Source organism: Hemitrygon akajei, chromosome 1 (genome assembly GCF_048418815.1).
Source record: "Hemitrygon akajei chromosome 1, sHemAka1.3, whole genome shotgun sequence".
Taxonomy (NCBI): domain Eukaryota; kingdom Metazoa; phylum Chordata; class Chondrichthyes; order Myliobatiformes; family Dasyatidae; genus Hemitrygon; species Hemitrygon akajei.
The window spans coordinates 169241641-169266234 of NC_133124.1; the positions used below are offsets into that span (position 1 = coordinate 169241641).

General features: G+C 41.1%; 1 protein-coding gene across 1 annotated transcript; it reads right to left on the bottom strand.

Moving 5' to 3' along the window:
- Positions 1–18237: 18237 nt before the first annotated feature.
- Positions 18238–19128, bottom strand: LOC140725745 (probable G-protein coupled receptor 139). Its single transcript, XM_073041646.1, has one exon. The coding sequence runs from the start codon at positions 19126–19128 to the stop codon at positions 18238–18240; it is 891 nt and encodes a 296-aa protein (XP_072897747.1).
- Between the last annotated feature and the right edge of the window lie 5466 nt (positions 19129–24594).

Below are 24594 nucleotides of genomic sequence, written 5' to 3' on the forward strand. Positions count from 1 at the left end.
AAAAAACAAAGACTCACACTGACAAAAAAGAAACAAAAAACATAATTATAACATATAGTTACAGCAGTGCAAAGCAATACCATAATTTGATAAAAGCATACCATGGGCACGGTTAAAAATAAAACTCTAAAGTCCCGATCGACTGCAATATTCCCGATATCAGGCAGGAACTCCCTGCCATAAACTTACAGGCACCGACAACTGATGCATTGGAAGCACCCGACCACAGCAGACTCTGAGGCCGTCCGAAAACTTCGATCCTCCAACCAACCCCTCCAATACAGCTTCACGAGCGCTTTCGACCTCGTCGGGGCCGCCGAAACAAGCAAAGCCGATGTCGAGTTGGCCTTCTCCTCCGGAGGTTCTGGACCGCACAGTAGCTGCGGCAGTGAAGCGGGCATTTCAGAAGTTTCTCCAGATGTTTTTCCACGCTCTCAAGTCTGTCTCCATCAAATCAGGGTTGTGCACGGTTCCCTACTTAACAAGTAACAGATATCATTCTCCAGACAGGCCGCGCGCGCTGCGTCGCGCCGCCATCTTCTCCTCCTCTTGTAAAGGGTTGTAAAGAAAGCTTTTGCTACATTGTCCTTTATAAATCAAAGTATTGAGTAAAAGAGTTCGAATGTAATGGTGAGGTTGTATGAGACATTGGAGAGATCGAATTTCATGTATTGAGTGCAGTTTTGGTCACCTAATTACAGGCAGGATATTAATAAGGTTGAAAGAGTGCAGAGAAGGTTTTCAAGGATGTTGCCGGGACTTGAGAAACTGAGTTACAGAGAAAGGGTAAATAGGTTTGGACTTTATTCCCTGGAGCGTAGGAGAATGAGGTGTGATTTGATAGAGTTGTATAAAATTATAATGGGTATAGATGGAGTGAATGCAAGCAGGCTTTTTATTCCACTGAGGCCAGGGTTAAGGGTGAAGGGTGAAAAGTTTAAAGGGAACATTGAGGCGGTGCGGAGGGACTTCTTCATGCAGAGAGTGGTCGGAGTGTGGAATGACATGCCAGATAAAGTTATAAATTCGGGCTCTCTTTTGATATTGAAGAAAACCCTGGACAGGTATATGGATGAGAGTGGTTTGGAAGGATATTCCCCAGGAGCAGGTCACTGAGACTAGGTAGAAAAAATGGTTAAGCGCTGCCAAGAAGGGCGAAAAAGTTTGTTTCTGTGCTGAAATGTTCTATGGTTCTATTAGAGAACCAAATGAAATTACTTTTATTAAAGAAAGGTAGCAGCAGTTTATGCAGTACGCCGAAGACTGAGCGGTCTGATACAGAGTATGTCCAGATATTCACCATCTTTTCATCCACGTCCATTACTAGAGAGACTTTGAGGATAAGGAAGCAGGGCGTACAAGGATACAATAATTGATCATCGCCCATTTGCACACTATAGGAAACACAATGGTGTGTATTAGACGTTTTTCACCACACGCTTAATTGTGGAGAGTTGTTGTCGATAAACTTGATTCGGCAAAACATAATGTAGCAGCGTGCTACACATACGTTAATATATTAGTATATTTTCTAGTCAGTTAAATTGATCCCATGTTTTGCATTGATCCCCTCTCAAAATCATGATGTTGACTATCAGGAAATTAATTCCGGAGATTAATAACTGCATATTGTCATTACTGTACTGCTTATCTGTTAATTCTCTAATTTAAAAAAAAAATCCTGATTGACATAGAAAGGAGCAATGATGAAATCCTGGCTGGGAAGGGAAGTCGAAGACAGCATAAAAGCAAAAGAGAGGTCATGAAATATACCAAAAAAATGGCTGGAAGCTGGAGGATTGGCATGCTTAATAAAACCAGCAGAAGGCAACTTAAACGAAATAGGGAAAGACTAGAAGACATATAAAGGAAATCTAGACGGTAATATAAAAAGGTTGCCAAGAGTTTGTTTTTAGACACGTAAAGAGTTAAAAAGTGTGAATATAGAAATACGACAAATGGAATCTGATAGTGGAAATGTTGTAATGAGGGCATAAAATGGTGGACGTACTCAAGAAATATCTTGTGTTAGTGCTTACTGTCGAAGACGTTGAGGATTAATCAAGGGTGTTGGGTTGCACAGATGAGGGTAGTAGCCATTTCCAGGAAAGAGAAACCAGCAGGATTTGAGGAATGAATGAAAAGTCGATGTGATTGGACAATGACTGTTCTGCCATCGCGTGGGTGTCAGTGGAGAAGTGTTTCGATATCGGGAAGATGGAACCTAATGAAGAACATTGAACAACAGAGCAAAGGCGACAGTTGGAGGCATAGCGTAAACGTCGAAGTCAAATCCAAATTCAAGGTTATATGCTCAAGTACGTTTATGCACGGCTGCAATGGAAATCCTCCACGCAGCTATATCAGAGGTCTACAGCATTTAAATGGAAACATGCATTTAAAATTACTCACAATCATTTACAAGAAGACAAACGCAATTATAACAATGCCCATTTTAGTCAAAAAATGACAATAGAGAAATAGCAAGACCCATTAAATGATGGGCGAACAGCAGATATGGCAGGATCTATAGAAATTAATAAACAGTCGACTTTTCAAGCCGAGATTCTCCTTCAGGATTGGAAAATAGGGACAGACGTCAGACAATAAGGTGAAGGATAGTTAAAAGGTGAAGCCAGGTCAGTGAAAAATGTAGAGGGCTGCAGAGGAAGCAATCTGTTGTGAGAGTAGTTTGGACAAAGGAGACGCCCTGGCCAGGTTGGGGGCAGTGGTGTGAAGCTGATAGGGAGTTGACAGAGATACGGGAGACGAATCGACGAACAGTGATCCGGTAGGATTTTCTTTAAGGGAAAGCTAAATAGATGCTTGTTCCATTAAGTTGGGGCCTACCCAGACGAAAGATGAGTTGTTGTTCCTTCATCCTAAAAACTGGCTTCACCTTGGCACGAGAAAAGAATAGCTGGCCGCAAATCAGGTCGTTCATTTTTTTTTAAATCAGGGACAACCGTTAGGGAAAGATAAATACCTCATGGAAGGATGTAGTGAAATAATGTGTGGTCTAAAGGTAAGTGAAACCCGTGTGAAGTTCTCCTGAGCTGGAGAATCTGTCAATATTCATTATTTTACGCCTCAGTGTATCCACCAGTTTTATTGTGTAATGGCTGATCTACATCATTCACTCTTTACATTGTAGAATTCGTAATAACGTTCCTATTCGGGTTATGATCATCAATTTATATCTTCCACGAAAGGAAAAGGAGAAACATGCTTCGTTCTGTCACTATTTGCATGAACATATTTATGAATGCAATTGTGTAGAGCACATTCAGGGATGAGTTCAATGTCATGAATATATCTTGTGCAACGTTTAATAAAGTGTCTGCAAAATACTGTAGGTGTATTATTTGTTTTCCGACGTTACTGTAACGCACTGAAATAATAGATGAACAGCTGAATATACCAAAGTCACTGCTGTATCAGGCGAATTATCTGCTGTACTTTCCAAGATATTGTTAATAAACACCATTTTTTCCCTTCACTATTTCACTTTTATGCCTGAGAGCTCGGTGTTTGATGTGTTTTTGATTCGGAACAAGAAGACAGTGGGAGAACACCTAAGGATTTCCATCTGGAAGACATTTTGAGTTTTCGGGGGAAGAGAGAGGGCAGACTGCGCAGGCGCGTGACGTCAGCCAGTTGAGCGCGAATAGTTTAAAAAGCAGGCAGCCATATCCAGCGGTCAGCGGAGTGAGAGGCAGCAGAGTGAAAGGGCTTTAGCTCAACGGGCTTCGTCGTTAACGGGACGAAGCGAAGCAGTTGTTGATTGCAAAGGAAGTAGTATGTGTGTGATGCCGGTTTTCTGTGGTCGGTGTCAGACGAGGGAGGTCTTGGAGTCTCCCGGCGTACTGGACGGCCATATCTCCACCCTCTGCATCGACATGCAACTCCTAAGGGGCCATGTTAGGGAACTAGAGATGCGGCTCGATGACCTTCGTCGGTCAGGGACAGTGAGGAGGTGATAGAGAGGAGTTACAGGCAGGTGGTCACTCCAGGGCCACGGAGGACAGAGAAATGATTCACAGTAAGGAGAGGGAAGGGGAAGAGTGAGGTAGCAGAGAGTACCCTGTGGCTCTACCCCTTGACAGTAAGTACTCCTGTTTGAGTACTATTGGGGCGGGGGGGGCAGCCTACATTTGGGAAGCGACAGTGGCAGTGCCTGTGGCACAGAATCTCGCCCTGTGGTTCAGAAGGGTAGGGAAATGAAGAGGAAGGCAGTAGTGATATCGTACTCTATAGTCAGGGAGTCAGACAGGTGATTCTGTGGAGGAAGGAAAGAAACTAGGACGATAGTTCGCCTCCCAGTTGCCAGGGTCCGGGATGTTTCTGATTGTGACCAAGATATCATACTATGGGAGAAGAACAGGCAGAGGTCGTGGGACATATTGGTAGCAATTACATTGGGAGGAAAAGGGAAGAGGTGCTGAAAGAAGATTACAGGGAGTTAGGAAGGGAGTTGAAAAGCTGGACCTCAAAGGTAGTAATCTCGGGATTACTGCCTGTAGCACGCGACAGTGAGAATAGGAATAGAATGAGGTGGAGGATAAAGTCGTAGCTGAGGGAATGGAGCAGGGGCAGGGATTCAGATTTCTGGATCATTGGAACCTCTTTTGGGGCGGTTGTGAGCCGTACAAAAACGACGGGTTGCACTTGAATCCCTTGGGGACCAATATTCTTGCGGGCAGGTTTGATAGAGCTGTTGGGGAGGGATTAAACTAGTTTGGCAGAGGGGTGCAAATCAGATAGTGAGTGCAGGGATTAGGGTAGAAGTACAAGGGTTTTTTTTAAAGGAATAGGATAGGAGGTAGAAAAATAGTGGGGGGAGTGTCATTGCTGGTCAGGGATAGTGTCATGGCTATAGAAAGAGAGGACCCTGCAGAGGGAGTGTCCATGAAGTCGGTATGGGTGGAAGACTGAAATAGGAAAGGATCAATCACTGTGCTGGGAGTAGTCTATAGACCCCCGAATAGCCCTCGGGACACTGAGAAGCAGAGAAGCAGTCAGATTTTAGAATGGTGAACAAAATACAGGTTAGTAGTCATGGGTGATTTCAACTTCCCTCATATTGACTGGCATTTCCTGAGTGCAAGGGGGATAGATGGGGCTGAATTTGTCAGATGTGTTCAAGAAGGATTCCTGACACAACATGTGGACCGGCCGACGATAGGAGAGGCAATACTGAATCTAGATCTGGGTATGCCCCTGGTCAGGTGACAGACCTCTTGGTGGGGGAGCATTTTGTTGAGAGTGACCATAACTCGCTAGCTTCAGCTAGCTATGGAAAGGGATAAAATCAAATGAAATGATAAAGTGCTTAACTGGGGAAGGACTACCTTTGAAGAATTGAGGCGGGAACTAGCGAGGGTAAATTGGAAACAGATGTTCAAAGGGGAAAGCAGAGAAATAATGTGGGAGAAGTTTAGGGACCACTTGAGCTGGGTTCAGGATAGGTTTGTCCCACTGAGGCAAGAAAAATAGTAGGAACAGGGAACCGTGGCTGACGAAACACGTGAGACAACTCGTCAAAAGGAAAGAGGAAGCATGTGTTAGATATAAGAAGCAGGAAATAAGAGGGGCTGATGAGAAATATACGGAGCCAGGAAGGAGCTAACGAAAAGACTTGGAAGAGCTCGAAGGGGACATGAAAAGACTTAGAATGTAGGAGTAAGGAGTACCTCAAAGCGTTCTATGCTGATATGAATAACAGGAGGACGACGAAAACGAAGGTGGGAACGCTAAAGGATAAAGAGGGCAACATGTGCCTGGAGGCGGAAGAGGTTGGGGAGGTAAATGAAAGTAAGTAAAATGTAAGTAAATGAATACTTTACTTCAGTATTCACAAGTGAAAAGGATCTTGATCAGGGTGAGATCGAAATATAGCAGATCTGTGTGCTGGAAAATGTGCGGACTAAGGAAGAAGAAGTGCTGGATCTTCTTAAAAACATCAAGATTGACAAATCCCCAGGGCCGGATATGGTAAACCCGAGGTTGTTGTGGAAATTCAGAGAAGAGAACGCTGGAGCATTAGCTATGATCTTTGAATCCTCTTCGGCTACAGGGGAAGTGCCGGAATGCTGGAGAATGGCAAATGTTGTTCCCTTGTTTAAAAAAGGTAATAGGGAGAATCCTGGGAACTATAAACTGGTGAGTCTTAAGTCGGTGATCTGCAAACTTCTGGAAATGATTCTTAAGGTAAGGATCTACGTGCATTTGGAGAAGTACAGTCTACTCATTGATAGTCAACACGGCTTTGTGAAGAAATTGATGCGGTTAGAGAAGTGGATGTGGTGTACATGAACTCTAGAAAGGCTTTTGAGAAAGTCCATCACGAGAGACTCGTCCAGAAAGTCATGAGGAATGGGATAACTGAAACCTTGCCTGTTTGGATTTTTTTAAATGGCTTAAAGTAAGAAAGCAGAGGATAGTTGTGGAAGGAAAGTATTATACCTTGAGGTCGGTGACTAGTGGAGTGCTGCAGGGATCTGTCCTGGGACCCCTCCTATTTGTGTTTTTTTATAAATGACCTGGATGTAGAGGCAAAAGGATGGGTGAGTAAGTTTGCGGATGACACGAAGAGTAGAGAAGTCGTGGATGGAGCTGCAGGTTGTTGAAATTTACAAGAGGATATAGAGAGGCTGCAGATATGGGCAGAAAATTGACAGATGGAGTTCAATCCGGATAAGTGTGAGGTGATGCATTTTGGAAGGACAAACCAGAAGACTGAGTACAGGATTAATGGTCGGTTACTTAAGAGTGTGGATGAACAAAAGGATCTTGGGCTTCATATCCATACATCCCTCAAGGTCACTGCGCATGTTGTTAGGTATTTAAGAAGGCCTATGGGATGTTAGGCTTCATTAACAGGGGGATTGAGTTCAAGAATAGAGAGGTCATGTTGCAAATCTACAAATCTCTGGTGAGACCGCACTTAGAGTATTGTGTTCTATTCTGGTCACCTCATTATAGGAAGGATGTGGAAGCTATGGAAAGGGTGCAGAGGAGACTTACCAGGATGTTGCCTGGTTTGGAGAACAAGTCATATGAAACAAGGTTAGCAGAGCTGGAACTTTACTTTTTCGAGCGTAGAAGAATGAGAGGGGCCTTGATAGAGGGCTACAAGATTATGAGAGACATAGATAGGGTGGGAAGTCAGTACCTGCTTCCCAGGGCACCAATAGCAAACTCAAGAGGGCATATGTACAAAATTAAGGGAGGAAAGTTTAGGGGAGACATCAGGCGTAAGTGTTTTACTCAAAGAGTTGTGAGTGCCTGGAATGACTTGCCAGGGATGGTGGTGCAGTTTAAAACTTTAGGGATATTTAAGAGCCTCTTAGAGAGGCACATGAATGAAAGAAAAATAGAGGGTTATGGGGTAGTGTAGGTTTAGTACTTTTTTTAAGGATTATATGGCTCGGCACAACATGGAGGGCTGAAAGGCCTGTTTTGTGCTGCAGTGTTTATATGGTTCTATGATTCTATCTCCTTCCCTTATGATATAATACAGCAAAATCTCGCATGGCAGTCGAATGCAACTGAGGTCCCCTTTTCTAATTAGGCCAAATTATTCATTCTCTTTATACAGTCCCTGGATCAGACCATTGCTCAAGCAGTATTGCATAATAGGTAGAAACACACATTGGTTTCTGTACAGATTCATGCCTTTGAATGTCCCTCGCAATTTATTTTTCTTATTCTGACGAACATATCCCCCAAAAGACGAATCACAAATTCACTTTCTCTTCTATTATGTATGCTTTCGCACTGTTCATGTACTGTCGATTAGGACTACAATGAATATCCTCCAGTTCACACCAAGGTGTTATTTGGTTTTGAGTTACTAGTCCCGCTTTTTCTTTGGACATACTCCTAGTTGATATTTGCAGTTCTGAATATTTTCAAGAGAATTATGACCAATAATTTACAGTTCATATCAACTGCAGTTTCACCAAGAACTTTCGAGTTGCCGTAGATTACTTTACCCTTTCTCCATTTTTTACTCTGACATTTTCCCCTTCCTATCTGTCCCAAATAAGTGTCTGGCGCGAAATGACGACGGTTTACAGGTTTCCACACCGCTGCCTGACCTACTGAGACCCTCTTTCATTTTGTGGCTGTTTCTTTGTTACTCCAGCATCTTTATACTTTCTCGTGTTTATTCTGCAATGAGTATAAATGTTAAGCAGTAATAAGAATTGTGATACTAACAATAATAGAAAGTTATTTCTGTATTTCAGCATTAGTTTGTTGTTGTTATTCTCATTATTCAAATCTTATTTTCTACCAGGAGAGGGATGGTGGGTGTGGAATGCACTGACTGAAGGTGAAGTAATTGTGCATACACTTACACAATTGTGCATTTAAACTGCAGTATCAAGATATTCATGATACACAGGAAAGGACACACCGTCTGTAAGGCGGAATTTGGTGAAGATTGGTTTGTTGAAAAAGGATATTACATAATCTGTTAAATGTCCTCTTTTACACATATCCTGTAGGTTTATTGAACATCTCCTACTCAGCCAGTTTCCGATTGATGTCATATGATCCAAGTTAAATCTAAGCATTCGATAGACAAGCGACTGTGAAAGCAGAAATCAATTCGGCATCAACTGCGTTTGCATCAACTGACCGACTACACTATTTGTGGACCATGCGTTTCATTCATCATTGTGAACATCATCTGAACCTTCCAAAATGCCGTATGCCTTTTCGTCGATGAGGAGCCTAGAATTGCTCACGATACTCAAGATGAGGTCTCACCAGTGCTTCATAAAGGCTCAGCGTTACATATTTGCTCAATTATTCAAGACCTCTTTCAATGAATGCGAACATTGCATTTGCGTTCCTCACCACCGACTGTACATGCAAGTTAACTTTTAGCGTGATCTGCACGAGGGCTCCCAAGTCCATTTCATCTCAAATGTTTTTGATTTTCTCCCCAATCGCAAGATTGTCTGCACATTTATTTCTTCTTTTAAAGTGCATGACCATGCATTGTGTTACATTTGATACTTTCTTAGCCATTTTTCTAATCTAAGTCCTTCTGCAACCTGCCTGTTTCTTTCATATTACCTTTGCCTGCACTAATCTTCGTATCGTCTGCAAACCTGACAACAAAACCATCTATACCAGCAACTAATTGAGCGATTTCGAGCATTAAAAAAGAAAACGTTCCCAACACCAACACCACGAGTCAGTGGCAGCCAACCAGAAGAGGATTGTTTTATTCTCACTCGATACCTCTTACCAATCTGCCAATTCTGTAACCATAGGTGTAACTTACCCGTAATATCATGGGCTGTTAACTTGGTTCGTAGCCTTATATGCGGCACCTATTCAAAGGCCTTCTGAAAGTCCAATTATTCAACATCCACTGCAACCCCTTCATCTGCCCTACTTATAATATCATCAAAGAATCCCAACAGGGTCGTCAGAAAAGACTTTCGCTTAAGAAAACCATGCTGCCCTTGTCCAATCATCACTTATGTCACCAAGTGCTCCGTAAGCTCATCCTTAACTATGGTCTCCAATATCATTGCTACCACTCTAATTTCCTTTCTGTTGCCTTTCTCTTCTTCTAATGAGTGTAGTGGCATTGCCAATTTACCATATATTTGGCATTATACCGGAATCCAATGAATTTCGGAAGATTATTACCAATGCCTCCACAATTTTACAGCTAACACTTTCTGAACCCTTTCAACTGGGCCGCGTGACTTCTGTATCATATCGTCTTTTTATGTAACCTTCACGAATCATTTCAGCTTTTTAAACACCTTCTCCTTTGCAGTACTAGCTGCAAACATTTCTCTTCCCTCACACCCGTCAACATCTGGCATACATTGGTATCTTGCACAGTGAAATGCGCAAATAGTTCATCTGCCATCTCCTTCTCTCCTTTTATAATATATCCACTCTCATTTTCCAGCGCTCCCATCTGTACTCTGATCTCTGTTTTATTTCTACATACTTGAAAACTATTTTTCTATACACTTTGATAGTCTTTGCAAGCATGCTTTCATATTTCATCATTTCCCTCCTAATAATTTTTTACTTGCTTTCTGAAGGTTTTGAAAAGCTTCCCAATCTTCTCTCTTACAACTAACGTTTGGGTTGTTGTATGCCATCTTTTTGCTTTTACATTACTTATGACATGCCTTTTCAACCACGGTTGTATTAGTTTGCCACGTGGGTATTTCTTCGTTTCTGGAATACATTCATTATACATCTTCCTCATTTCCCCCGATACTCACTCCATTGCTGCTTTGCTGTCATCGTTGTCTGGAGTTCCTTCCAATTTATGTCGGTTAACTACTTTCTCATACAACTATCATTTCCTTTACACCACTGAAATAATGCAATGCCAAACTTTACATTCTCCCTATCAGATATCAAGCTGAACTAAATAATAATTCAATCACTGTCTCCAAAGGGTTTTCTTTTAACCTTAAGCTCCATAAGCGCCTCCGGTTATTTACATACTACCAAATCCAGTATAGCTGATCCTCTAGTCCATTCAACGACAAACATCTCTAAAAAGCCATCAAGTGGGCATTCAACAGACCTGTTCCCTTGGAATCCATTACCAACGTCATTATTTCCAATCAACCTGCATGTTAAAATCTCCCATTAATATCATCATATTGCTCTTTTGATACGCCATTCCTTTTTCTATTTGTATTCGGTGCTCTACAGCATATCTACTGTTTGAAAGCCTGTACATAACTGCCATCAGGGTTATTTTACCATTGAGTTTGCAGAACTCCACCTCCCTACCCCCACCCCCCCCCCCCCCAAGTTTTCAACATTTTTCGATATTCTGACAGATCGTTCTACTGGTTTGATTACAATCTTCACAAGCATTCCTTCTCCCTACCTTCATAGCCCTCGGATGCAAGGTGTAACCTTGAACATTCAGCTCAAAACTCCAACGATCCTTCAGCCATGATTCAGTGATGGCCAAAACATCATGCGTGAAAATGTGACATAGCGCAACAAGATCATCCATCTTATATTTTTATATTACGTGCAGGGATACATAAGAATTCGAATACTGGATTTCTTACCCTTTGTTGACTCTGTATCCTCGACGGACTGATGCTCACCGTTTTAGCAGCAATGTTGTCCTATCATCTGCCTGCCCTTCCTGCCAGTCTGAATGCATTTTACCTTTATTCTTTTGCAACATCTCCGATCCTGAGTCCCTTCATTCCAGTTCCTTCCCTCCTTCCAATTTAGTCTCAACCCTTCCCAACAGAGCTAACCAATCTACCCGGGGTGAATATTTGTCATCCTCGAGTTGAGGTGCAACCCTTCACTTTAGTACCTCTCCCAGAAGGAAACTGAATATCACCAATTACTAGTATCGCTTAATATCTGAAATAATAATATCCCGAAATACAATATCACAATCCCATGTGTAGATCCATTTTCTAAGCTCACCTGCCTTTTTGAATTTCACTATATGGTGCTCACACCATGCGTCCCAACATGCTCAAACTTTTTATCCCCATCGGCACAACCATTCCGCTATCTGTTGTTGCAAATTGGAGAAACTGTGCAGATACTGGAAATCCAAACAACACACACAAAATGCTGAAGGAACTCAGCGGATCAGGCGGTATCTATGGTCCATCTATATTATGTGTGTGTTGCTATCTGCTCTGACACTCTGGTTTCCGCCTTCCACCAACTCGACTTTAAACCCTTTCGTGCAGTACTAGCAAACTTACTAGTCACCCTTCAATTTCGGTGTCAACACTCTTTACTCTCCGAACGTCAGAGTCTTAGGGAGAGAGCCAATTGATCCAAAAATCTGAGGTTCCCTCTACCACACCAACTCCGTAGACACGTGTTAAACTGTATGATGTGGCCGCACTAGCAAAAGGATAAGTAGCAAAGCTGAGATCGCATTTGAGGATGCCCTGTCCTTTAACGTAACGCCGAACTCCCTGAAATCAATTTGCTGATTTTTATTCCAACTAATATCTATGTTCTTTATACCTATATGGACCATGAAAATTGATGGTCCCCTCTCACTTTAGAATATATAAGGGCCCGATTTGAAATGTCATGAAGACTGGCAACCGGGGGGTAATATGCCATCAGGGAAATTCGTTGTTCTCCACAAAATTTCTTTTCTGTCCCCTTATTGAAAGAAACCCCTGTTATCACAGCTCTATGTGCGATCGATCCGGCTTCAGAAGATTTTGAGGAAGTGATTTCAAACAGGTCCACTGACTCAGTAGAAAATGGCAGCGTAGGGCCACAGTAACTCAAATAGATCTCGGAGCAACAAGCAATCCGGATATCAGAAATTTGAATAAGTGCTAATTTCAATCAGATCCTCTGACAGACCAGAATAAAAAAAAACGCGGCATTAGATCGCGGCAGTATAAATTGAATTCTGACCAGCGATCAGCCGAAGTTTGGGATTGATTAGCAAATCAATTTAGAGGATGCCAGTTGCAAGAGGTGTGGTTATCGGCAGAGAGCACAGTTAGAGTGGAAATTTTGAGGTTTTAGTTCTTCAAGGCTGCAGCGAAGCCTTAGTCAGATAAACTAATTTAAAAAACGGTCCAGGTAAAGTTGTTCTTTTCACTCCCTTCCTCATAGTTGTTTAGCGAGGAGAGGGGAAATGACAGGCAGAATAGCTGAATACTCTACTTGCTGGATGTTCGTAGGCAGTGAGCCCTCCAGTGTCTCTGATAACTACAACTGCGAAAAGTGCAGCTCAGGCTTCCAGAAATTAGCTTCAAAGATTTAGATCTGGAACTGGATTATCAGGGAGGCTGAAGTGATTGGTAGAAAGGGCATGTAGAGCGGTAGGGCTACCCTGGTTGCAGTGCAAGAAAACTGCATGACAGTCGCAAAGATAAAAGTGGTTAAACAGCAATTGCAGAGTGCACCCTGTGCAATCCCCCTCAAAGACAGGTATATAAATTTGGTCACTGTTCAGGCAATGATCTAACAGAAGAAAATCACAACGTCAGGTTTGCGGCACTGAGTCTGGCTCTGCGACTCAGACAGTTAAGAGAGAGAAGAAGAGCGCTGCGATGATGGAGTATTTGTTAGTTAGCGGAATGGACGAGAGATTCTCCAGTCGAGAACGAGATTCCGAGAAGGTATGTTGCCTCCTGGGTGCCAGCGGCCTACACATCTTGAATCGAGTTCTCGGTATTTTCAAGTGCGAACGTGAACAGACAGAGATTGCGGTCCATGTTGGTACGAATAACACGTCGAAGATGAGAGACGAGGTTATGCATTGGGAGTTGAAGGTGTTAGGTGCGAGATTAAAGGACAGGACCTCCAGGGTTGTGAGCACAGGATTTCTACTACCGTCACGCGTTAGCGAGGAAAGAACTGAGATAATTATATAGCTTAACAAGTGGCTATGGATTAGTATGGAGAGTATTAGGGTTTTGGATCATTCGGCTCTCTTTCAGATAAAGTAGGACCAATGCAGGTATGCGCCTGAACTGGAGGGGACGAAAATCCTCAGGGGAAGGTTTGTTAGTGCAGCGTAGTTACAGGGGGTGGAAAGCAGAATGCCAGAACAGTTAGTGTAGAGGGTGAAGAGGTTGATGCTGGTAAGAAATAAGACAAGTCATCACACGTGGATTGCCATTCTGATCTTCTGGAGGATCAATCATTTCCCTTGCAATCATTTAGCTAGACGATAGATTCCCTTAGCTTGCTCCTTCACGTTGACTGCTAGATATATTGATGCTTTCGTTTCGCCTTCATGTTTTGATTTATAACTGTTGACTTGCATTTCTTGTTCTCCATAAAATCCTTGTTTCCTAATTGCCTAAACCTGCAATATGCATCCTTTCCCTGAACGAACGCTTCAATATGTCCTAAAAAAGATTCTCCAAGCTTGATAACTTTACCTTTTATTATAACAGTCAAATGCAAGCTTTAAATTCTGAACATTTTGCTTCTGCAGATATCCCACTTACCAAGTACAACTTTGCCAGAAAACAATCTTGTCACTATCCACACTTGCAAGATCCAAATTGGCCATTCTCCAATTTAGCATCTCAAACCGTGAACCACACCTGTCTTTACACATATTTACTTTGCAACTAATAGTATTGCGTAAACTAGATGCAAAGTGTTCCCCTGCGCTGAATTGCTGCCATCTGCCCTGTCTTCTTCCCGAATAGGTATCTCGGGTCACTAGTCGCAGCATGCTCCGATAGACACCGAATCGAGCGAAGTAATGCAAAGCGGCATTAACTTCATGGACCCTGTACCGATTAGAGAGAAGGGGGTGTTTGCTATCCCAAGGCAAATCAGGGTGGTAAATTTCCAGGCCTGAACAGATGTTCTCTCCAACCCTTCGTGGGACAAGTATTGCTGGGCCCTTGGCAGATATTTCAACAATTATAAGCGACCCCTTAGATAACAGAGGATTGGCGCCCTGGCAAAGTTGTTCCACTGTTTAAAAAGGGTCTAACCATCAACAAGGAAATTATAGGCCGGTGAGTCTGAATTCAGTTGTGGGAATGTTATTGGATGGTATTCCAACGGACCGGATATATAAGTGTCGCATGAGCTGATCAAGTAACCTACAGCATTTCTTTATTTGTGGTATGTCATTTCTAACCAAATATATAGTTTTCGCGGAGATTACCAGGAAAGAGAATGAAGATACTGCAGTAATATTGTCCACATGGAATTTCGGAAGGCATTTAATGAAATCTCGTATGGGAGTTGTCAGTAAATTCAGTTGTTCGGCATTCAGAAATACGTCGTAAATTGGATTTGTCATTCTTATTGTGGGAGAATCCAGTCAGTGGTATTAGCGAGTTCCATGTCTGATTGGGTACTTGTGGCTTTTGATGTGCCACAGGGATTGGTGCTTGGTCCGTTGTTGTTTATCAATCTGTGTCAATGATCTGGATGATAATGTGGCTAACACGGTCATTAAATTTCCGGATTACACCGAGATTGGGAATGCTGTGGAGAATGCGAAACCCTATCATGGCTTGCAGAGAGATCTACATCAACTGTAACAATGCAATTTAATTAAGGCAATGCGACGTTTTTTCTTACACATCTTAAGACCAAGCTGGGTAGGTCTTCTCCAGTGAACAGTAGGACACCAGGGATTATAGTAAAGCAAAGGGTTCTGGGAATACAGGTCCATAATGAGTTGAAAGGGGCGTCACAAGTCGATAGAGTTGTAATGAAAACTTTTGGTACATTGGCCTTCTTAAATCAATGCCGTAAGGAATAGAGATCGGATGTTGAGCCCATATTTGGAGTCGTGTGCAGTTTTTGTCATCTACCTACAGGAAAATTGTAAACAAGCATGAACGAGTACGGAGAACATTTTCAAACATGCTACCGCGTCTACACGAGCTGTGTTGTTAGGAATTTTTAAACATGTTAGGACTGTGTTCTTTAGAACATAGAAGATTTAGAGGAAATGTGATGGAACAAAACAAAATAAAACATTGTGTTTTACATACTGTGTAGGCTGATGGGAGTAGACAGTCTAAATGTTTTTGACATGAACTAGTTAGGTCGAAGAGCCTGCTTGCGTGCTTTAAGACCCGACGCCTAATGATCCTGTGTTCATCTGGTTTCAGCTCCAACTCATTAACGCGGAACGTGAGAAGCTGCAAGTGGATGCCCATCGTGCAGGTGCAGTCGTCATGTACAGTGCAGGTCTCACTGCCTTTTCAACTCGCATGCGAACAGCATTCAGTTATGATGTATAGTTACTGTTCTAGCTGTCCTATTATAAAGAATTAAACGGTAAATAAACTGGAAAAATTGTCAGTGTGTTCATAAACAATTGTTCATAAACAATATTATGAAAACATTCTCCTACAAAGGGAAGTGAGTAGTACGATAAAATATATTAATGGTTTGAAATGTTGTCCAAATAAAGAAAGAGCATTCAACAGAAATGGCATGCTATATGTTTTACTTTTATCGTTACTTCCTCTGTACAAGGAAGCTGCTGGTCATTATTTGAAAACATTTGCTTCATTTGAAAGAAGATTTAAAAGAAACGTTTGTTAGCATTTCAGATCACTGCAGGAAGTTATGTGCCTGTAAAATAATGTTTGCACAACTGTCGATAGAGGAACGCAGAGATATTTTAATTAGTAAAAATATTGACGGAACAATGGAGATAACTGCGATTAATATCGATGAGGAAGGTACGTACGTTGAGAAACGTCTAACATCTCCAAAACTATCTGCATCATCTTTAACGTCAGGGGAGGTTTAGTTAACTATGCACATACTCGATGTATGTAGAAATGTAATGAAATGTATTTGTATACGCAGATGACTTCGGAATAGGAATCAAGATAGGAATCGAGATAAGCACAAAGACGAACAAATCTGCATAGTTTGGAAATCCAAACAACACACACAAAATGCTGGATGAACTCAGCAGGCAAGGCAGCGTCAATGGAAAAGACTAACAATGCGACGTTCGTGCCGTGACATCGACTGTTTACTATTTTCCATTGAATCTGCCGAGCCTGTTAAGTTTCTTCAGCACTTTCTCTATATTGCTCAAAAGGACGAGATTTATACTATTTTGGGTTAAGGAAAGTTCTGTCATTGTGTTTTACATATGATTTTATGAAATAGCAGAGTTTTTTGCATATTTTCAGAAGTAAATGGATATCAATAAAGAATGAATTTTCAGAATCAGAGTCAAATTTATTATTCTATAGACAAGCACATGTAGCTAAATCTGTAATTTAAGATTTTCTTGAATCAACATCACAGACACACAAGTATAATTCACAAGAAAAAGTGATACACGTAGCGCCAAATATGCATACTTTTTACATGAAAAGAACACATTTATGGTTAGACTCTTGGAAGTGTGGAGGATCAGAGGGATCTTGGGTTCCGTGTCCATAGGGCACTCAAAGCTGCTGCACAGGTTGACTCTGCGGTTAAGATGGTTACTAAGAGATGAGAGGTAATGTTGCAGTGATATAGGACCCTTCTCATACCCCACTTGGAGTACTGTGCTCAATTTTGTTCGCTTCACTACAGGAAGGACGTGGAAGCCATAGAAAGGGTGCAGAGGAGATTTACAAGGAAGTTGCCTGGATTGGGAATACAATATATAGGTATACAATATAAGATATAGATATAGGATATAGGTATTCAAGATAATAAGAGGTACTGATCGTGTGGAGAGTCATTTTTCCCAGGGCTGAAATGGCGAGCACGGGTGGGGGTGAGGGGGTGGGTGGCATCGTTTTGCAGGTGCTTGGAAGCAGATATATAGGAGATGTCAGCAGCATTTTTTTTATGCAGGGAGTGTTGAGTGCATGGAATAGTCTTCCGGCGGCACTGGTGGAGGCATATACGATAGGTTCCTTTAAGAGACTCCTGGATGTGTGCATGGAGCTTAGAAAAATAGAAGCTATGGGTAAACCTAAGTAGTTCCAAGGTAACGGCATGTTAGGCACAGCTTTGGGAGCCGAAGTGGCTGTATTGTGCTGTAGGTTTTCTATGTGTTCTATGCCATAACAATTAATGGAGTCTATTTTAAGACAGATTGAAAATTGTGGACAGAGTGTTACAAAACTAAAATTATTTAGCTTGCCCCAGTTGGTCATTTGCAAAATATGCTATCTGATGTAGCTTCTCTTGCGGATGGAAATGCCTGGCTTCAGGATTCTGTACCACGATCAGCATTCCTCAAAATATAATAGTTGCAATAATATGGCATGCCTCCTACATCTGGTATTTACTTGCTGAGTGCATCGTGTTTGACGTACAAAGCCTTGCAAATGCAACAGGGAGATGCTTATCCATTCATAATATCCAGAAAACAGTGTTTTCATAAATTTTAAGTAGTTGTACGGATGCAAAATCAGATTATTGCACTGAGCAGAATGATTTTCAGTGTAATGAGAGCACTCTCTCTAGAATTACAGCGGTATTTCTCCAATAGCTGAACGACTGTTCTCATTAACTGCGCGGGACTAAATAACTGATAATAACATGAATAATAAAATAATAAAATATTGCCGTGGATAAAGCTTGGACGCTGATGCTGGAATGAGATTCATAAATTAAAATCTACGAAACGATTTCGAAGTGGAAAAAATAATTAAACATGCTTTCAGGACTACTATTTACAAAAGTTCACCACGACTTGTTACAGGGTAATTATCTGCATGAAAATGCAATTTCTACACAAGCGTTTCAATTCTCCGTAGTTTGCTAGACGTACATGGCAATCCGATATATCGGATGTAGCATCAATTTATTAAGCTCCTCTCTGAACTTCTTCTGGCTAACGGCATAAATAAATGTGTTGGTGCAACAGCTCAGAAGCGCTAGCATGTTTCCTGTTTCCTCCAGAATATACACTGGGTCATTATAACCCGAGTAAGATTTAGTATTAGTAATTCTATAATATAAATAGTGAATTGTTAATGTCAACCATAACAAGATAAAATTGGCTGAAATACTGAAGAGTAAAATAATCGATTTCTTCCGATTCTGCATCTCAGGATCCGGACACTTTTCAGTCCCATTCCTTCCCCGTAAAGCCTTGCGAGCCTTACTGGTCACAAAAATATATCTCACTGTCAGAGCGTTCAACAGCAGTATTATGAGAAATGGAAGGAAAGGAGTTGTTATTCGATTGAAATAAGAAAATGCCTGCCACAGCGGTGATGTATAGTAGATTGATCTTAATCGACAGTACCACGGCAAATTGTACAATGTGTAAAGAGGCTCTAGTGCAAAATACAAGGGAATGTTCTTCAAGTAACAAAGAGTAGACATCGTAGCAATAATTACAACGGCAGAACTTTGAGTGCAATATTTTTGTTTCAGCTTCTGGCAACATATGGCGACATAGCGATCAACTGTGAACACAACCGTTAGCCAGACTGAAGTGTCCGTGGTTGCAAATACGAGAAGTGTTTTGAAGCGGCATACTGGAGTGATGGACAGTTTATTCCCGGGGAAGTAAATTCCGATTATCCGATTGAAGATGACGGCAAAAATGACAACCAGTGTATCCGCCGCTGCCATAGCCATCAGGTAGCAGGTGATGCATTTAGAGAGGCCGCACTTTCCACGAGACAAGACAATAATTGCCATGATATTAACTGCGCAGGAGATAAGGAAAGTAAAAGAAAATCATAAAGCGCGGAGCGGAACAATGGCAAACACAAAAGTTTTAAATTGCTCTGTGGACGACCATCAGTGGGATTACCTGGACACAACAACGCTCTCACCCTTCTGCACTTTGGTGCGATGTCGGGCAATGCGCGAGTGTTAATGAAATTTCGACGCAAATTTTGCTACTGGGAATCAAATACGTTTTGTGTTTGATCCTCTCACGGCAGTTTTCCCTGGCTTATGTCGTGGTCCTATTGAAGTTTAAGTTTCCTTAATTTATTTGTTTTAAATCTCCATTGTTACAAATAAGTTAACTTCCCTGTCGGAAATTGTTCATATTGCTTTGGCTTTAAGAGCCATATCTATGCATGGGCCATAAATTACAGATATGCTAATTACAAATATTTTGAAAACACTGAAAAGTTCTGTGAACCAAATATCATTCATAAGTTCCAGCCTTCAAGAGGCGGTGTCTTCAGAAAAAAAAAATATATCGATCTCTCAGGATTCTTAGAAATTGGGGCATGCAGTTTTCTCGTTATCACTACCACAGAAAGCACATGGTCCCGAATAGCCATGACCAATGATGCAGCATCAGCATCATTCACACAGCCGTCAGATATTTGAATGGTGCATGAACCCGACAAGACTGCAGTTATTCTTCAGTTTTTTCTGTCTGTATTGTTTATAATTTGGTGCAATTTTGGGATTTCCACTGTAAACCGCATTAGGAATTTGAGCAGCATTCTATCTATAAGCAGCTCTTTACTTTACGCTGGCTGCTTCTCCTGGAGTGGTAGTATGGAGACTCGTGCACCCCCCCAGAACTTCTTAAACTGTTAAGCTTGCGTGGTCCTCCCTAAACGTGAGGGCAAGGCGAAGGATCTACATGTGTTGCAGAGCGGGAAATTGATTGTAATGCGTCCACTCCACTACCGCAACCATGACATTTTTTTCCATCTTGTTTAAACGTGGGTGTTTATAAAATCTCATAGAAATAAAATCGCATTAATTTTTAATCTGATTTATAGACTAATTCAAGCCGAACCTAAAAGTATTTACATCTGAAATGTAGAATTTGTTCCTTAAAAAAAAAACAATGTTAAACGACCCAATAACGGATGCTTAAGTGAAGGATCCTTCGTCGGGCAGCCGTCCTAACATTGTTATGAAACTAAAAAAAAATCTGCCAATTAAAAGAAGTGAGTATGCAAATTTCTATATTAAACGAGAAAAGGATTTCCTTAATATGTGCTTCCAAATACAGGACAGAAGATTTAAAAACTGTTATGTAATCAGTGCAATATATCATCACATTTTACTGCAATAGTATTACTTTAATCATAAATTATGGAGGAAAGTTGATATTGAAGCGTGGCAGAGAGTAGTTTGCTTAAACATGAGAAATATACGTGTCTGGCTGTAACGTTGCATTTACAAATGGTTATCTGGGTCTTTATATCATTGTATCTATGTATCTATTCCAAGATCCAAACGAATTTCAATAAATGAAGAATAATGAAAAAATGCAATTAGGATGAAACTGTGGTTTCGTTCGCCGTGTGGATCAACGATATGTAGTAAAGGACAATCATGCCCTTCAGATCATTCTGCTTTCTTTAGCGAAAACTGCAGATAATACCCGCTTGAATATTCCTAGTTTTCAAATAAGTTTCGAAAATTGCATCAGAACATTACGTCAATATATAATGGATTAGAGGAAAAAATAAATGTTTTATAATACATAAAATCATTTACATAAATAACAAGACATAAAGGAAAATCAAGCGAATCTTAGTATATCTGAGACACACTGCAGGATGGTTTCTTCAGAGATATTATGCAAACGAAATCGTAATAATTATTTCACAACTCGTGATATTATGATTTACCTGGAATGCCAACTGCGGCAATAATTGGATAGCAGACGGCGTACACTCGTCCTGATGCAGGCTCATGCATTCTGAGTATGAGACTATCAAATGTGATGCATTTGACACGTATTTACTTGAGAAGCATTATATATATACACAGAGAGAGTGAGAGATCGCAAAGCCTCCGGGAACCTGTTGTGTAACATAGTTACTGGTGTTATTTCCAAAACATTGCACAAATAATTCAACCTAAAATTTCCCTGTCATCATAAATTTCGACTGAGGCAGGTAATTGAAATGTTTGGAGAAACACTTGAAATACCAAATATTAGTTTCGTAAGCTTACACAAATAAACCCCGTAATACCTGCAACGCAATCGAAAATTTATTCTCTGGAAGACATCCAAAGAACATTGGGGCGATATTGTACGTTTTTACTTCTGTGGAAAGTAACATATAACATCAACATTCTAGTCCGTAGCAATTTCTCATACCTGCAAGTGCCGTATAATTTAGTAATACTTATATAGGTACCGAGATGCACAGGAACATTGGTCGTAGCCTGCCATTATAAGGTCGTCAAGATAGTACAGAGGCGGGAAAAAAACGAAACACAAAAATCTATTCAAATCATTTTTAGTAAATGTTTTAAATTTTCAGTCGCCATATTTTAACTGGTAGGGTACTGTTGGACCCCGGAACGTCTTGGTGAAAAGCATATTCTTCCCTTCGAGGTTACTTTCTTATCTTTCTGTAATCGAAAGCAGGAGATCTTCAGACAAAGCTTTTCTAGCAGAACCAATTACGCCTCCGAAATCCATTTTTATGGATAGAGGCGTTCTACGTGCTGGCCGATAGCGTTGGCAATTAATAGAGGAGGTGCAAAATTATGTCAGAACATGATTGCCGATGACGTGGAAATTGATGGTGTGCTTACGATGTGGCAAATGGAGTTCAAACCAGGAACCAATGGAAATATAAGCTTTGTAATGCAGAGTTCAATCATTATGTCAGGATTCTCAGCACTCTGGTCAAACAAAGGGATCTTGGGATCCACGTCCACAGTTCACCTCAAAGTGTCAACGCAAGTATGTAGGAAGTGGACAAGAGTTTTATCCCTTATAGTCAGGTAATAGGTTCCATCCTGCGAGGTACTACAACAATTCTATAAGTTTATAGTTATCCATACTTGAATTACTGTGTTTAGTTTCTGTCGCTGCATTATAGGATGAATGTGGGTGCTTCACAAGAGTTACACAAAAGATTTTCCAAGATATTCCCCGGTTTAGAAAGCATGTAGCTTGAGGAAAGTTTAATGGCACTAGGGCTTCTACATATGGCTCAAGCCAAGACGAATTTGCATATTTCATTTTATTAATTTGATTTCTGTATCGAGGTACAATGCGGTACAATCCCTTTCAGTCTTATGAGTCGCGCAGCCAGTAAAACACCAATTTAAGCATCACATAATCACTGGTCATTTACAATGTTCAATTAACCTCCTAATTGATATGTATTTGGACCTTGTGAAGAAACCTGAACAACAAGCGGGAAACCATGCGGATAGGAGGTAGAACACCTTGAAGAGGGCGTTTGCGGAATGATCTCCGAAAATAAGAGGTATGTAATGGGCACTCAATCCCTTATCCCAGGGATAAGGCATTAAGTGCCTTAAAATAAGACATAATATAAGAGTTGTATTATTTTTCCACGGAATGAAAACTACAACACAACATCGTGGATGAGATAAAGTTTCTTCACTGTCCTTTATCTTTCTGTGTTCTGTGTAATCATATTTACAACTCTATGAGTTTCCAGATCACTTCAGTGATCTATACTCCGTGGACCAGTGTTGTGATGCAATTCTTTTAATGTTCTGTGATCTATCTTGCAGGTGTTTCATCTGTGGTGCGATTTCATTGGAAGTACGTTATTTATTTATTTATTTTCAATGCAAATAGCTCAGCAAAGATTTTTGGATATTGTTGAAGCTGAGGCCCAGAGATAGTGGAAAATGTTGGCCAGGACTGAACATTATTACCTGGATTTTGTTTTTTGATAATTGGATCTCTTTCAGTAAAGTTACAGCGTCTTGGGAAATTGTTGTAGGCTACAGCGGCGTACTGACCTGTTGCAGAACTGGATATAAAATTGGCTGATGGAGTTTATTCCAACAAACTGTCAAGTAATTCAATTGGGGATTTCGAACTTGAAGGATTCTTAGCAATATTCCAATCCAGAAGAATTCTGGTGTGCCACAGATCCCCAAATATATAGTGCAATGTAACAGGGGAGTGGTTAATGCATATAGTATGTAAGGTTTCATTCGACGGGGTATTGTATTTGAGAGTCGAGATGTGAAGGTGCCTATCTACAAAAATCTGTTTGGACCACTTCTGTGCTTTGTCGACGTCCCCTCATTATAGGAAGGATGCAGAAGTTTTAGAAATGGTGTTTAACAGATTTAACTGGATACGTCTTGATGGGTGGTCAGGTGATCATGTCTTGAGAGCATGGGTTCAACCAGTTAGGAATGTTCTCTTTGTATCAAAGGCAGCAAAGACATGTTGAAGATATATGAAGGAAAATGAATAAGGAGAACCGGTAATGGCTTTGTTTTCTACGGTGGATATGGCAAATAAAAAGTGCCATAATTCTGAGATCTCTGCAGCAAAGTATAGGGAATGTCAGAGATTGTTTTTTTGTACACAGAGAAAAGTGGGTGGCAATGAGAGTGACGTAAAAATAGATAGGAGCATCGGTGAAAAAAAATGGAGTACCATTTAGGAGGTATGTATGTGAACTGTTCGATTGAACATGGACAAGGTCAAAATGTCAGCACAGCAGCATTGGCGAAGGACCTGTGTTTTGTGGATCCAGAAATGGCTTGCTTACAGAAGGCAACGGGCGGTTGCAGTTGGTTCGTTTTCTGCATCGAGGTCGGTCAGCAGTGGTGATCCGCAGGGATCTATTCTGGGACACTTCCTGTCTGTTATTTTTATAAATGATTTGGATGAAGAAACAGAAAGGTGGGCTAGTAATTTTGTTGATTGCACAAAGTTGGGTGTGTTGTGGGATAGTCTGTAAGGCTGTCAGAAGTTACAGCTAGACATCGATAGAATGCAGAACTAGGCTAACAAGTGGCAGAAGAACACCAACAAAGGTAAGTATGAAGCGGTTTATTTCGATAGGAAAAATTTGAAGACAGAACATAACATCAATGGTCAGTCTCTTGGCAGTGTGGAGGATCTGGAAGATCTTGGTTTCCGTGTCTATAGGACACTTAAAGCAGCTGCGCAGGTTGATAGTGTTATTCAGAAGGCGAATGGTGTTTTGGCATTCATCAACCGTGAGACTGAGTACAAGAGCCATGAGGTAGTATGACAGCTACATTATACCTTGGTCGAACCCCACTTGGAGTATTATGTTCAATTTTGGTCATCTCACTACAGGAACAATTTGGATAAGATAGAGAGAGTGCAGAGGAGCATTACAAGCACATTGCCTGGAATGGAGTGCGTAACTTATGTAAATGGGTTGAATGAACTTGACCTCTTCTCCTTTGAGAGAC